This window comes from Malaya genurostris, unplaced genomic scaffold, assembly GCF_030247185.1.
Source record: "Malaya genurostris strain Urasoe2022 unplaced genomic scaffold, Malgen_1.1 HiC_scaffold_33, whole genome shotgun sequence".
NCBI classification, from domain to species: domain Eukaryota; kingdom Metazoa; phylum Arthropoda; class Insecta; order Diptera; family Culicidae; genus Malaya; species Malaya genurostris.
This window is the reverse complement of record NW_026682663.1, coordinates 2,080-18,339: the sequence shown is the minus strand read 5'-3', so window position 1 is coordinate 18,339 and position 16,260 is coordinate 2,080. Positions and strand designations below refer to the sequence as shown.

Below are 16,260 nucleotides of genomic sequence, written 5' to 3'. Positions count from 1 at the left end.
TGTATCTGCCCCCATATAACTCTTATCAAATGATATTTAATGACAACGAGAAAATTTCCTTGGCGAAGTTTTTCTCATGTAAATCCTTACTGGATGGCTCTTTCACACGATCCATTGTCCTGTAAATGTCTCAAACGTGATCTTCAGGACTCATACATGGAATTTAAGTCAATGTATCTGCCCTCATATAACTCTTATCAAATGAATTTTAATGACAACGAGAAAATTTCCTTGGCAAAATTTTTTTAATGTAAATCCATACTGGATGGCTCTTTCACACGATCCATTGTACTGTAAATGTTACAAACGTGATCTTCAGGACCCATACATGGAATTTAAGTCAATGTATCTGCCCCCATATATCTCTTATCAAATGAATTTTAATGACAACGAGAAAATTTTCTTGACGAAGATTTTTTCATGTAAATCTTTACTGGATGGCCCTTTCACACGATCCATTGTCCTGTAAATGTTTCAAACGTGATCTTCAGGACCCATACAGGGAATTTAAGTCAATGTATCTGCCCCCATATAACTCGTATCAAATGATCTTTAATGACAACGAGAAAATTTTCTTGGCTAAATTTTTTTCATGTAAATCCATATTGGATGGCTCTTTCACACGATCCATTGTCCTGTAAATGTTTCAAACGTGATCTTCAGTACCCATACATGGAATTTGAGTCAATGTATCTGCCCCCATATATCTCTTATCAAATGAATTTTAATGACAATGAAGAAAATGTCATTGGCGAAATTTTTTTCATGTAAATCCTTACTGGATGGCTCTTTCACACGATCCATTGCCCTGTAAATGTTTCAAACGTGATCTTCAGGACCCATACATGGAATTTAAGTCAATGTATCAACCCCCATATATCTCTTATCAAATGAATTTTAATGACGACGAGAAAATTTCCAAGGCGAAATTTTTTTCAAATAAATCCTTACTGGATGGCTCTTTCACACGATCCATTGTCCTGTAAATGTTTCAAACGTGATTTTCTGGACTCATACATGAAATTTAAGTCAATGTAGTTGCTCCCATATAATTCTTATCAAATGAATTTTAATGGCAACGAGAAAATTTCCTTGGCAAATTTTTTTTAATGTAAATCCATACTGGATGGCTCTTTCACACGATCCATTGTCCTGTAAATGTTTCAAACGTGATCTTCAGGACCCATACATGGGAATTAAATCAATGTATCTGCCCCCATATAACTCTTATCAAATGAATTTTAATGACAACGAGAAAATTTCCTTGGCAAAATTTTTTTAATGTAAATCCATACTGGATGGCTCTTTCACACGATCCATTGTCCTGTAAATGTTTCAACCGTAATCTTCAGGACCCATACGTGGAATTTGAGTCAATGTATCTGCCCCCATACATCTTATATCAAATGAATTTTAATGACAATGAAGAAAATTTCTTTGGCGAAATTTTTTTCATGTAAATCCTTACTGGATGGCTCTTTCACACGATCCATTGTCCTGTAAATGTTTTAAAAGTGATCTTCAGGACCCATACATGGAATTTGAGTCAATGTATCTGCCCCCATATAACTCTTATCAAATGAATTTTAATGACAACGAGAAAATTTTCTTGGCAAAATTTTTTTCATGTAAATCCATACTGGATGGCTCTTTCACACGATTCATTATCCTGTAAATGTTTCAAACGTGATTTTCAGGACCCATACATGGAATTTGAGTCAATGTATCTGCCCCCATATATCTCTTATCAAATGAATTTTAATGACAATGAAGAAAATCTCTTTGGCGAAATTTTTTTCATGTAAATCCTTACTGGATGGCTCTTTCACACGATCCATTGTCCTGTAAATGTTTTAAACGTGATCTTCAGGACCCATACATGGTATTTGAGTCAATGTATCTGCCCCCATATAACTCTTATCAAATGAATTTTAATGACAACGAGAAAATTTTCTTGGCAAAATTTTTTTCATGTAAATCCATACTGGATGGCTCTTTCACACGATCCATTGTCCTGTAAATGTTTCAAACGTGATTTTCAGGACCCATACATTGAATTTGAGTCAATGTATCTGCCCCCATATATCTCTTATCAAATGAATTTTAATGACAATGAAGAAAATTTCTTTGGCGAAATTTTTTTCTTGTAAATCCTTACTGGATGGCTCTTTCACACGATCCATTGTCCTGTAAATGTTTTTAACGTGATCTACAGGACCCATACATGGAATTTGAGTCAATGTACCTGCCCCCATATAACTCTTATCAAATGAATTTTAATGACAACGAGAAAATTTTCTTGGCAAAATTTTTTTCATGTAAATCCATACTGGATGGCTCTTTCACACGATCCATTGTCCTGTAAATATTTCAAACGTGATTTTCAGGACCCATACATGGAATTTGAGTCAATGTATCTGCCCCCATATATCTCTTATCAAATGAATTTTAATGACAACGAGAAAATTTCCATGGCGAATTTTTTTTCATGTAAACCCTTACTGGATGGCTCTTTCACACGATCCATTGTCCTGTAAATGTTTCAACCGTGATCTTCAGGACCCATACATGGAATTTAAGTCAATGTATCTGCCCCCATATAACTCTTATCAAATGAATTTTAATGACAACGAGAAAATTTTCTTGGCAAAATTTTTTTCATGTAAATCCATACTGGATGGCTCTTTCACACGATCCATTGTCCTGTAAATGTTTCAAACGTGATTTTCAGGACCCATACATGGAATTTAAGTTAATGTATCTGCCCCCATATAATTCTTATCAAATGAAATTTAATGACAACGAGAAAATTTCCTTTGCGAAATTTTTTCATGTAAATCCTTACTGGATGGCTCTTTCACACGATCCATTGTCCTGTAAATGTTTCAAACGTGATCTTCAGGACCCATACATGGAATTTAAGTCAATGTATCTGTCCCCATATAACTCTTATCAAATGAATTTTAATGACAACGATAAAATTTCCTTGGCGAAGTTTTTCTCATGTAAATCCTCACTGGATGGCTCTTTCACACGATCCATTGTTCTGTAAATGTTTCAAACGTGATCTTCTGGACCCATACATAAAATTTAAGTCAATGTATCTGCCCCCATATAACTCTTATCAAATGAATTTTAATGACAACGAGAAAATTTACTTGGCGAAGTTTTTATCATGTAAATCCTTACTGGATGGCTCTTTCACACGATCCATTGTCCTGTAAATGTTTCAAACGTGATCTTCAGAACCCATACATGGAATTTAAGTCAATGTATCTGCCCCCATATAACTCTTATCAAATGATATTTAATGACAACGAGAAAATTTCCTTGGCGAAGTTTTTCTCATGTAAATCCTTACTGGATGGCTCTTTCACACGATCCATTGTCCTGTAAATGTCTCAAACGTGATGTTCAGGACTCATACATGGAATTTAAGTCAATGTATCTGCCCTCATATAACTCTTATCAAATGAATTTTAATGACAACGAGAAAATTTCCTTGGCAAAATATTTTTAATGTAAATCCATACTGGATGGCTCTTTCACACGATCCATTGTCCTGTAAATGTTTCAAACGTGATCTTCAGGACCCATACATGGAATTTAAGTCAATGTATCTGCCCCCATATATCTCTTATCAAATGAATTTTAATGACAACCAGAAAATTTCCTTGACGAAGATTTTTTCATGTAAATCTTTACTGGATGGCCCTTTCACACGATCCAATGTCCTGTAAATGTTTCAAACGTGATCTTCAGGACCCATACATGGAATTTAAGTCAATGTATCTGCCCCAATATAACTCTTATCAAATGATATTTAATGACAACGAGAAAATTTCCTTGGCGAAGTTTTTCTCATGTAAATCCTCACTGGATGGCTCTTTCACACGATCCATTGTCCTGTAAATGTTTCAAACGTGATCTTCAGGACTCATACATGGAATTTAAGTCAATGTATCTGTCCCCATATAACTCTTATCAAATGAATTTTAATGACAACGAGAAAATTTCCTTGGCGAAGTTTTTCTCATGTAAATCCTCACTGGATGGCTCTTTCACACGATCCATTGTTCTGTAAATGTTTCAAACGTGATCTTCTGGACCCATAGATAAAATTTAAGTCAATGTATCTGCCCCCATATAACTCTTATCAAGTGAATTTTAATGACAACGAGAAAATTTACTTGGCGAAGTTTTTATCATGTAAATCCTTACTGGATGGCTCTTTCTCACGATTCATTGTCCTGTAAATGTTTCAAACGTGATCTTCAGAACCCATACATGGATTTTAAGTCAATGTATCTGCCCCCATATAACTCTTATCAAATGATATTTAATGACAACGAGAAAATTTCCTTGGCGAAGTTTTTCTCATGTAAATCCTTACTGGATGGCTCTTTCACACGATCCATTGTCCTGTAAATGTCTCAAACGTGATCTTTAGGACTCATACATGGAATTTAAGTCAATGTATCTGCCCTCATATAACTCTTATCAAATGAATTTTAATGACAACGAGAAAATTTCCTTGGCAAAATTTTTTTAATGTAAATCCATACTGGATGGCTCTTTCACACGATCCATTGTCCTGTAAATGTTTTAAACGTGATTTCAGGACCCATACATGGAATTTGAATCAATGTATCTGCCCCCATATAACTCTTATCAAATGAATTTTAATGACAACGAGAAAATTTTCTTGGCAAAATTTTTTTCATGTAAATCCATACTGGATGGCTCTTTCACACGATCCATTGTCCTGTAAATGTTTCAAACGTGATCTTCAGGACCCATACATGGAATTTAAGTCAATGTATCTGCCCCCATATATCTCTTATCAAATGAATTTTAATGACAACCAGAAAATTTCCTTGACGAAGATTTTTTCATGTAAATCTTTACTGGATGGCCCTTTCACACGATCCAATGTCCTGTGAATAGCGGCCCTTACACGAGCATTAAAAATGTCATTTTAAATGATGTCATTTAAATGATGTAATTCAAATTTGTTAGAAATTTCGTCATTAGTGCACCACTACACGTTCATTAAAATGATATTTTTTTTTACTAATGACATTTTTAATGACTCGTGTAAGGGCCGCTAATGTTTCAAACGTGATCTTTATTACCCATACATGGAATTTAAGTCAATGTATCTGCCCTCATATAACTCTTATCAAATGAATTTTAATGACAACGAGAAAATTTCCTTGGCAAAATTTTTTTAATGTAAATCCATACTGGATGGCTCTTTCACACGATCCATTGTCCTGTAAATGTTTCAAACGTGATCTTCAGGACCCATACATGGAATTTGAGTCAATGTATCTGCCCCCATATAACTCTTATCAAATGAATTTTAATGACAACGAGAAAATTTTCTTGGCAAAATTTTTTTCATGTAAATCCATACTGGATGGCTCTTTCACACGATCCATTGTCCTGTAAATGTTTCAAACGTGATCTTCAGGACCCATACATGGAATTTAAGTCAATGTATCTGCCCCCATATATCTCTTATCAAATGAATTTTAATGACAACCAGAAAATTTCCTTGACGAAGATTTTTTCATGTAAATCTTTACTGGATGGCCCTTTCAGACGATCCAATGTCCTGTAAATAGCGGCCCTTACACGAGCATTAAAAATGTCATTTTAAATGATGTCATTTAAATGATGTTATTCAAATTTGTTAGAAATTTCGTCATTAGTGCACCACTACACGTTCATTAAAATGATATTTTTTTTTACTAATGACATTTTTAATGACTCGTGTAAGGGCCGCTAATGTTTCAAACGTGATCTTCAGGACCCATACATGGAATTTAAGTCAATGTATCTGCCCTCATATAACTCTTATCAAATGAATTTTAATGACAACGAGAAAATTTCCTTGGCAAAATTTTTTTAATGTAAATCCATACTGGATGGCTCTTTCACACGATCCATTGTCCTGTAAATGTTTCAAACGTGATCTTCAGGACCCATACATGGAATTTAAGTCAATGTATCTGTCCCCATATATCTCTTATCAGATGAATTTTAATGACCACCAGAAAATTTCCTTGACGAAGATTTTTTCATGTAAATCTTTACTGGATGGCTCTTTCACACGATCCAATGTCCTGTAAATGTTTCAAACGTGATCTTCAGGACCCATACATGGAATTTAAGTCAATGTATCTGCCCCCATATAACTCTTATCAAATGAATTTTAATGACAACGAGAGAATTTCCTTGGCGAATTTTTTTTTATGTAAATCCTTACTGGATGGCTCTTTCACACGATCCATTGTCCTGTAAATGTTTCAACCGTGATCTTCAGGACCCATACATGGAATTTAAGTCAATGTATCTGCCCCCATATAATTCTTATCAAATGAATTTTAATGACAACGAGAAAATTTCCTTTGCGAAGTTTTTTTCATGTAAATCCTTACTGGATGGCTCTTTCACACGATCCATTGTCCTGTAAATGTTTCAAACGTGATCTTCAGAACCCATATATGGAATTTAAGTCAATGTATCTGCCCCCATATAACTCTTATCAAATGATATTTAATGGCAACGAGAAAATTTCCTTGGCGAAGTTTTTCTCATGTAAATCCTTACTGGATGGCTCTTTCACACGATCCATTGTCCTGTAAATGTCTCAAACGTGATCTTCAGGACTCATACATGGAATTTAAGTCAATGTATCTGCCCTCATATAACTCTTATCAAATGAGTTTTAATGACAACCAGAAAATTTCCTTGGCAAATTTTTTTTCATGTAAATCCTTACTGGATGGCTCTTTCACACGATCCATTGTCCTGTAAATGTTTCAAACGTGATCTTCAGGACCCATACATGGAATTTAAGTCAATGTATCTGCCCCCATATGACTCTTATCGAATGGATTTTAATGACAACGAGAAAATTTCCTTGGCAAAATTTTTTTCATGTAAAACCATACTGGATGGCTTTTTCACACGATCCATTGTCCTGTAAATGTTTCAAACGTGATCTTCAGGACCCATACATGGAATTTAAGTCAATGTATCTGCCCCCATATATATCTTATCAAATGAATTTTAATGACAATGAAGAAAATGTCTTTGACAAAATTTTTTTTCATGTAAAACCTTACTGGATGGCTCTTTCACACGATCCATTGTCCTGTAAATGTTTCAACCGTGATCTTCAGGACCCATACATGGAATTTAAGTCAATTTATCTGCCCCCATATAATTCTTATCAAATGAATTTTAATAACAACGAGAAAATTTCCTTGGCGAAGATTTTTTCAAGTAAATCCTTACTGGATGGCTCTTTCACACGATCCATTGTCTTGTAAATGTTTCAATCGTGATCTTCCGGACCCATACGTGGAATTTAAGTCAATGTATCTGCCCCCATATAACTCTTATCAAATGAATTTTAATGACAACTAAAAAATTTTCTTTGCGAAATTTTTTCATGTAAATCCTTACTGGATGGCTCTTTCACACGATCCATTGTCCTGTAAATGTTTCAAACGTGATCTTCAGGACCCATACATGGAATTTAAGTCAATGTATCTGCCCCCATATAACTCTTATCAAATGAATTTTAATGACAACGAGAAAATTTCCTTGGCGAAGTTTTTTTCATGTAAATCCTTACTGGATGGCTCTTTCACACGATCCATTGTCCTGTAAATGTTTCAAACGTGATCTTCAGGACCCATACGTGGAATTTAAGTCAATGTATTTGCCCCCATATAATTCTTATCAAATGAATTTTAATGACAACGAGAAAATTTCCTTGGCGAAGTTTTTTTCATGTAAATCCTTACTGGATGGCTCTTTCACACGATCAATGTATCTGCCCCTATATAACTCTTATCAAATGAATTTTAATGACAACTATAAAATTTTCTTTGCGAAATTTTTTCATGTAAATCCTTACTGGATGGCTCTTTCACACGATCCATTGTCTTGTGAATGTTTCAAATGTGATCTTCAGGACCCATACATGGAATTTAAGTCAATGTATCTGCCCCCATATAACTCTTATCAAATGATTTTTAATGACAACGAGAAAATTTCCTTGGCGAAATTTTTCTCATGTAAATCCTTACTGGATGGCTCTTTCACACGATCCATTGTCCTGTAAATGTTTCAAACGTGATCTTCAGGACCCATACATGGAATTTAAGTCGATGTATCTGCCCCCATATAACTCTTATCAAATGAATTTTAATGACAACGAGAAAATTTCCTTGGCGAAGTTTTTTTCATGTAAATCCTTACTGGATGGCTCTTTCACACGATCCATTGTCCTGTAAATGTTTCAAACGTGATCTTCAGGACCCATACATGGAATTCAAGTCAATGTATCTCCTCATAAGCCAAGAGCTTCTTTTCTTAAACCAAACAATAATCACATTCTCAAATTGAATGGCTTGGTATTGACATGGTCTGATCAAGCTAAATACTTAGGTTTAACGTATGACAAAAAACTCACTTTCAAGGATCACATTGAAGGAATCCAGGCAAAGTGTAATAAATATATTAAATGTTTATATCCTCTTATAAACAGAAATTCTAAGCTCTGTCTAAAAAACAAATTGTTAATTTATAAACAAATTTTCAGACCAGCCATGCTTTATGCGGTACCATTTTGGTCAAGCTGTTGTTCCACCAGGAAGAAAACGCTTCAAAGGATTCAGAATAAAATTCTGAAAATGATTCTGAAGCGTCCTCCCTGGTTTCGTACAAATGAGTTACACAGACTCACAAATATAGAACCATTAGATGTAATGTCACATAATATTATAAGCAAATTCCGACAAAAATCGATGCAATCTTCGATTGAATCGATTCGCTCTCTGTATTAGTTAGTAAGCTAGTATATAAGTTCCTTTTCCCCATTACACAATACAAGTAGGTTTAGAATTTTCCCTACACAAAAATCTCAGAATTGCGGAAGCAAATGATGTCTTCATGGTAATAACCAAATCATATATATATATAACAGGGCTGAAAAGTCACCACTTGTGGCTGAACACCCAATTTAAATCTTAATAATTTTAATTTTAACTCATATTCCAATAAATAGTTATTTAAAAAAAAAAAAGTCAATGTATCTGCCCCCATATAACTCTTATCAAATGAATTTTAATGACAACGAGAAAATTTCCATGGCAAAGTTTTTCTCATGTAAATCCTTACTGGATGGAACTTTCACACGATCCATTGTCCTGTACATGTTTCAAACGTGATCTTTAGGACCCATACATGGAATTTGAGTCAATGTATCTGCCTCCATATAACTCTTATCAAATGAATTTTAATGACAACCAGAAAATTTCCTTGGCGAAGTTTTTTTCATGTAAATCCTTACTGGATGGCTCTTTCACACGATCCATTGTCCTGTAAATGTTTCAAACGTGATCTTCAGGATACATGCATGGAATTTTTGTCAATGTATCTGCCCTGATAAAACTCTTATCAAATGAATTTTCATGACAACGAAAAAATTTCCTTGGCGAAATTTTTTCATGTGAATCCTTACTGGATGACTCTTTCACACGATCCATTGTCCTGTAAATGTCTCAAACGTGATCTCTAGGACACATACACGGAATTTAAGTCAATGTATCTACCCCCATATAACTCTTATTAAATGATATTCAATGACAACGAGAAAATTTCCTTGGCGAAGTTTTTTTCATGTAAATCCTTACTGGATGGCTCTTTCACACGATCCATTGTCCTGTAAATGTTTCAAACGTGACCATACATGGAATTTAAGTCAATGTATCTACCCCCATATATCTCTTATCAAATGAATTTTAATGGCAACGAGAAAATTTCCTTTGCGCAGTTTTTTTCATGTAAATCCTTACTGGATGGCTCTTTCACACGATCCATTGTCCTGTAAATGTTTCAAACGTGAATTCAGGACCCATACATGGAATTTAAGTCAATGTATCTGCCCCCATATGACTCTTATCAAATGGATTTTAATGACAACGAGAAAATTTCCTTGGCAAAATTTTTTTCATGTAAATCCATACTGGATGGCTTTTTCACACGATCCATTGTCCTGTAAATGTTTCAAACGTGATATGCAGGACTCATACATGGAATTTGAGTCAATGTATCTGCCCCCATATATATCTTATCAAATGAATTTTAATGACAATGAAGAAAATGTCTTTGACAAAATTTTTTTTCATGTAAATCCTTACTGGATGGCTCTTTCACACGATCCATTGTCCTGTAAATGTTTCAAACGTGATCTTCAGGACCCATACATGGAATTTGAGTCAATGTATCTGCCCCCATATATCTTTTATCAAATGAATTTCAATGACAACAAGAAAATTTCCATGGCGAATTTTTTTTTCATGTAAAACCTTACTGGATGGCTCTTTCACACGATCCATTGTCCTGTAAATGTTTCAACCGTGATCTTCAGGACCCATACATGGAATTTAAGTCAATTTATCTGCCCCCATATAATTCTTATCAAATGAATTTTAATGACAACGTGAAAATTTCCTTGGCGAAGATTTTTTCATGTAAAACCTTACTGGATGGCTCTTTCACACGATCCATTGTCTTGTAAATGTTTCAATCGTGATCTTCAGGACCCATACATGGAATTTAAGTCAATGTATCTGCCCCCATATAACTCTTATCAAATGAATTTTAATGACAACGAGAAAATTTCCTTGGCGAAGTTTTTTTCATGTAAATCCTTACTGGATGGCTCTTTCACACGATCAATGTATCTGCCCCTATATAACTCTTATCAAATGAATTTTAATGACAACTATAAAATTTTCTTTGCGAAATTTTTTCATGTAAATCCTTACTGGATGGCTCTTTCACACGATCCATTGTCTTGTGAATGTTTCAAATGTGATCTTCAGGACCCATACATGGAATTTAAGTCAATGTATCTGCCCCCATATAACTCTTATCAAATGATTTTTAATGACAACGAGAAAATTTCCTTGGCGAAATTTTTCTCATGTAAATCCTTACTGGATGGCTCTTTCACACGATCCATTGTCCTGTAAATGTTTCAAACGTGATCTTCAGGACCCATACATGGAATTTAAGTCAATGTATCTGCCCCCATATAACTCTTATCAAATGAATTTTAATGACAACTATAAAATTTTCTTTGCGAAATTTTTTCATGTAAATCCTTACTGGATGGCTCTTTCACACGATCCATTGTCTTGTGAATGTTTCAAATGTGATCTTCAGGACCCATACATGGAATTTAAGTCAATGTATCTGCCCCCATATAACTCTTATCAAATGATTTTTAATGACAACGAGAAAATTTCCTTGGCGAAATTTTTCTCATGTAAATCCTTACTGGATGGCTCTTTCACACGATCCATTGTCTTGTAAATGTTTCAATCGTGATCTTCAGGACCCATACGTGGAATTTAAGTCAATGTATCTGCCCCCATATAACTCTTATCAAATGAATTTTAATGACAACTAAAAAATTTTCTTTGCGAAATTTTTTCATGTAAATCCTTACTGGATGGCTCTTCCACACGATCCATTGTCCTGTAAATGTTTCAAACGTGATCTTCAGGACCAATACGTGGAATTTAAGTCAATGTATCTGCCCCCATATAATTCTTATCAAATGAATTTTAATGACAACGAGAAAATTTCCTTGGCGAAGTTTTTTTCATGTAAATCCTTACTGGATGGCTCTTTCACACGATCAATGTATCTGCCCCTATATAACTCTTATCAAATGAATTTTAATGACAACTATAAAATTTTCTTTGCGAAATTTTTTCATGTAAATCCTTACTGGATGGCTTTTTCACACGATCCATTGTCTTGTGAATGTTTCAAATGTGATCTTCAGGACCCATACATGGAATTTAAGTCAATGTATCTGCCCCCATATAACTCTTATCAAATGATTTTTTATGACAACGAGAAAATTTCCTTGGCGAAATTTTTCTCATGTAAATCCTTACTGGATGGCTCTTTCACACGATCCATTGTCCTGTAAATGTTTCAAACGTGATCTTCAGGACCCATACATGGAATTTAAGTCGATGTATCTGCCCCCATATAACTCTTATCAAATGAATTTTAATGACAACGAGAAAATTTCCTTGGCGAAGTTTTTTTCATGTAAATCCTTACTGGATGGCTCTTTCACACGATCCATTGTCCTGTAAATGTTTCAAACGTGATCTTCAGGACCCATACATGGAATTTGAGTCAATGTATCTGCCTCCATATAACTCTTATCAAATGAATTTTAATGACAACCAGAAAATTTCCTTGGCGAAGTTTTTTTCATTTAAATCCTTACTGGATGGCTCTTTCACACGATCCATTGTCCTGTAAATGTTTCATACGTGATCTTCAGGATACATGCATGGAATTTAAGTCAATGTATCTGCCCTGATAAAACTCTTATCAAATGAATTTTCATGACAACGAAAAAATTTCCTTGGCGAAATTTTTTCATGTAAATCCTTACTGGATGACTCTTTCACACGATCCATTGTCCTGTAAATGTCTCAAACGTGATCTCTAGGACACATACACGGAATTTAAGTCAATGTATCTACCCCCATATATTTCTTATTAAATGATATTCAATGACAACGAGAAAATTTCCTTGGCGAAGTTTTTTTCATGTAAATCCTTACTGGATGGCTCTTTCACACGATCCGTTGTCCTGTAAATGATTCAAACGTGATCTTAAAGAACCATATATGGAATTTAAGTCAATGTATCTACCCCCATATAATACTTATTAAATGAATTTTAATGACAACCAGAAAATTTCCTTGGCGACATTTTTTCATGTAAATCCTTACTGGATGGCTCTTTCACACGATCCATTGTCCTGTAAATGTTTCAAACGTGATCTTTAGGACCCATACATGGAATTTGAGACAATGTATCTGCCTCCATATAACTCTTATCAAATGATGAAACAAATTAATGACAACGAGAAAATTTCCTTGGCGAAATTTTTTCAAGCAAATCCTTACTGGATGGCTCTTTCACACGATCTATTGTCCTGTAAATGTTTCAAAGGTGATCTTCAGGCCCCCATATAACTCTTATCAAATGAATTTTAATGGCAACGAAAAAATTTCCTGAGCGAAATTTTTTTCATTTAAATCCTTACTGGATGGCTCTTTTACACGATCCATTGTCCTTCAAATGTTTCAAACGTGATCTTCAGGCCCCCATATAACTCTTATCAAATAATTTTTAATGACAAAGAGAAAATTTCCTTGGCGAAATTGTTTCCTTACTCTTTCACACGATTCATTGACCTGTAAATGTTTCAAACGTGATATTCAGGCCCTTACATAACTCTTATCAAATGAATTTTAATGACAACGAGAAAATTTCCTTGGCGAAAATTTTAATTGTAAATCCTTACTCGATGGCTGTTTCACACGATTCATTGTCCTGTAAATGTTTCAAACATGATCTTCAGAACCCATATATGGAATTTAAGTCAATGTATCTGCCCCTGTATAACTCTTATCAAATGATTTTTAATGACAACAAGAAAATTTCCTTGGCGAAGTTTTTTTCATGTAAATCCTTACTGGATGGCTCTTTTACACGATCCGTTGTCCTGTAAATGATTCAAACGTGATCTTAAGGAACCATATATGGAATTTAAGTCAATGTATCTACCCCCATATAACTCTTATTAAATGAATTTTAATGACAACCAGAAAATTTCCTTGGCGACATTTTTTCATGTAAATCCTTACTGGATGGCTCTTTCACATGATCCATTGTCCTGTAAATGTTTCAAACGTGATCTTCAGGCTCCTATATAACTCTTATCAAATGAATTGCAAGGGCAACGAGAAAATTTCCTTGGTGAAATTTTTTTCATTTAAATCCTTACTGGATGGTTCTTCTACACGATCCATTGTCCTGTAAATGTTTCAAACGTGATCTTCAGGCCCCCATATAAGGTTGTTCGCAACGCTGTTTTATCGCGTATGGATTGATCTATTTTAGATCTAAGACTAAATCATGTCAATCGCAACGCTGAGATCTAGTTCTATTTTTGAGCACAAATTTGAAACAGATTTAGAACTGCTCGACGAATTTGTTTCAAATTAAAGAAAATTTAAAACACGAATAGAACACTGTTTTAAATTTCTTGCGTGAGTGTGTGTAACGAGATCTGACAGACGAAATGTCGAATTTCATTAAATTTCAGAAAACAGAAATTGTAAATATAAGCTGTAAATGTTTTACAGCGAGGATTGGTAAATGATGTGAAAATATTACCAGCCCTGAAGGACTAGTAATCGTATAGGCAAAACTATTTAGCTATATTGGCAAAATGAATGTATGGTTTTCAAAACGTTCATATTCGGATTTTAAAGCATAAATGCATACCACTATTTCTTGGAAAATTTTTCAAAAGGCCGTGTTAACAAGTGACAATTTCTCTTTGTTTAATTTCTCTTAGCCTATGTTTACCTTTCCACTCTTTGTGTGAAACGATAATAGGATCCTTTAATTTTCGGTGAGAACTGGGAAATTCATAAAAATTTTCAAAGTCGCATCTCAGTAATCGGAAAAAAATAAACAAACTGTTACTTACTTATACGGCCTTTTGAAAAATTCGCCGAGAATCGCAGTGTATTTCCACATTTCCTCTTGTGCAGCTCACGTCAACACCTAACATTTTCCTACATTTATCACATCAGATTTTTTATTATATCCGCTTGTACGCGTGTACTATTTCAGTGCATTTCGAGAACTTTATAGTAAAACTGAGGTACAGACTATGTTTGAAATGATTCATTAATGTATTTATTGATTTTGCTTTGTAGAAAATGGAAAATTGTGGCATGCCAATCCAGAAAAGGGGAAGGAACTTTGGTCCTCAAGATGACCAGCAGCTTTGTAAATCGTGGATCACGATTTCAGAAGATCCAGTGAAAGGCACAGATCAATCTGTATCAATATTCTGGACAGCGATAAAGAATGACGGTAATTTTCATTCTAGAACAACCGAAAGCCTGCGTCAAAGATGGGGAATTATCAATCGTGCGGTCTCGAAGTTTACTGGTTGCTATAAGTCTATTAGTAGTCTGAATGAAAGTGGCACCAATAGCGAGGACGTGCTACAGAAAAGTTTGGATCTACATAAGCGTGAACAAAAAGAAGATTTTAAGCACATGGAATGCTGGGAAGTTTTGAAAGTTTGTCCAAAGTTTAATATACATAACGGTAAGCATTTATTAAAAGCACTGAATAATAGCATATTATGATCATGCGATATTTTTAGCAACTCAAAAGTTACCTGGAACAAAAACAGCTGAATTATTCGAGAGCACCACTACAAAGAGACCCATTGGAAGGAACTCAGCAAAAAAGGCGATAATAGCGAAAGCTTTTGAATACAGAAGAGCAGACGCTTTAGAACGTATTGATAAGGCGACAGAGCGAAAAGCAACTCTATTCGAGGTTTATACCACTGCTCTCAAACAGCAAAATCGTTTACGAGTTGCCACCGCTCGGCTAGACGAATTAGACGCAGTTTCTCAAAAAATTCTTAGAATCGAGAAGCAAAGATTACTTACGGATATGAGCGCGGATTTACATGATGAAACTAGCATCTCTCAATCATCTTTAGATATCGAAGAAGAGCCAGAAGAAAACATGTTTGAAGAATACATTGAAGAGGATATTTAAAACCTAACTAACTTTTTTATATTTACTTAATACTTATAATTAAAATAACATTGTATGTAGGGCATACTATTCGTCCCAGTTAAATTACTCGGTAATATGATTTTAGTTCATTTAAACTATATAAACTCAGAATGATACAACAATATAATTCACAATATAAGAGAAGTAAAATAATTTGTAACATAAATACACTTTTTTATATTTTTTCATTGCGGTAAGGTAAATGATCGTTGGAAATCAATGCAAAGGAAAAATGTAAATGCTCAATACATATCACTTTATCTTATATGATGGTTCTTTTAGCGGTATAACTACACCACAGATAACAGACAGTGAGTGATTTCAATGTGTGTAAGTAATTTAACAGTTATTTGGCAAAGTGTAGTAACAAGTAACAATTAGCGTTTCGAGCAGCCCAACAATTACTTATGAGCTCTTATGTTGTAAATCATGCATGCAAAATCGTACACAACGACGATTTTTAGCGAAGCTTATTTCAATAAGATTGCATTAGCTTGGATGTCTGTTATCTGTGAC

The 16,260-nt window shown here is 34.4% G+C and overlaps 1 protein-coding gene across 1 annotated transcript; it reads left to right on the top strand.

The window, feature by feature from the left end:
• Window positions 1-14,861: 14,861 nt before the first annotated feature.
• On the top strand, window positions 14,862-15,723 carry LOC131439989 (uncharacterized). Its single transcript, XM_058611092.1, has 2 exons — window positions 14,862-15,258; window positions 15,317-15,723. The coding sequence occupies exons 1-2, from the start codon at window positions 14,862-14,864 to the stop codon at window positions 15,721-15,723; spliced, it is 804 nt and encodes a 267-aa protein (XP_058467075.1).
• The last annotated feature ends 537 nt before the right edge of the window (window positions 15,724-16,260 follow it).

What these genes read in the sequence shown, in the direction of transcription:
- LOC131439989 (XM_058611092.1), top strand. Translation starts at nt 14,862, where the DNA reads ATGGAAAATTGTGGCATGCCAATCCAGAAAAGGGGAAGGAACTTTGGT. An exon ending in AAAGTTTAATATACATAACG is followed by an intron (nt 15,259 to 15,316) that starts GTAAGCATTTAT and finishes CGATATTTTTAG; the next exon opens with CAACTCAAAAGTTACCTGGA.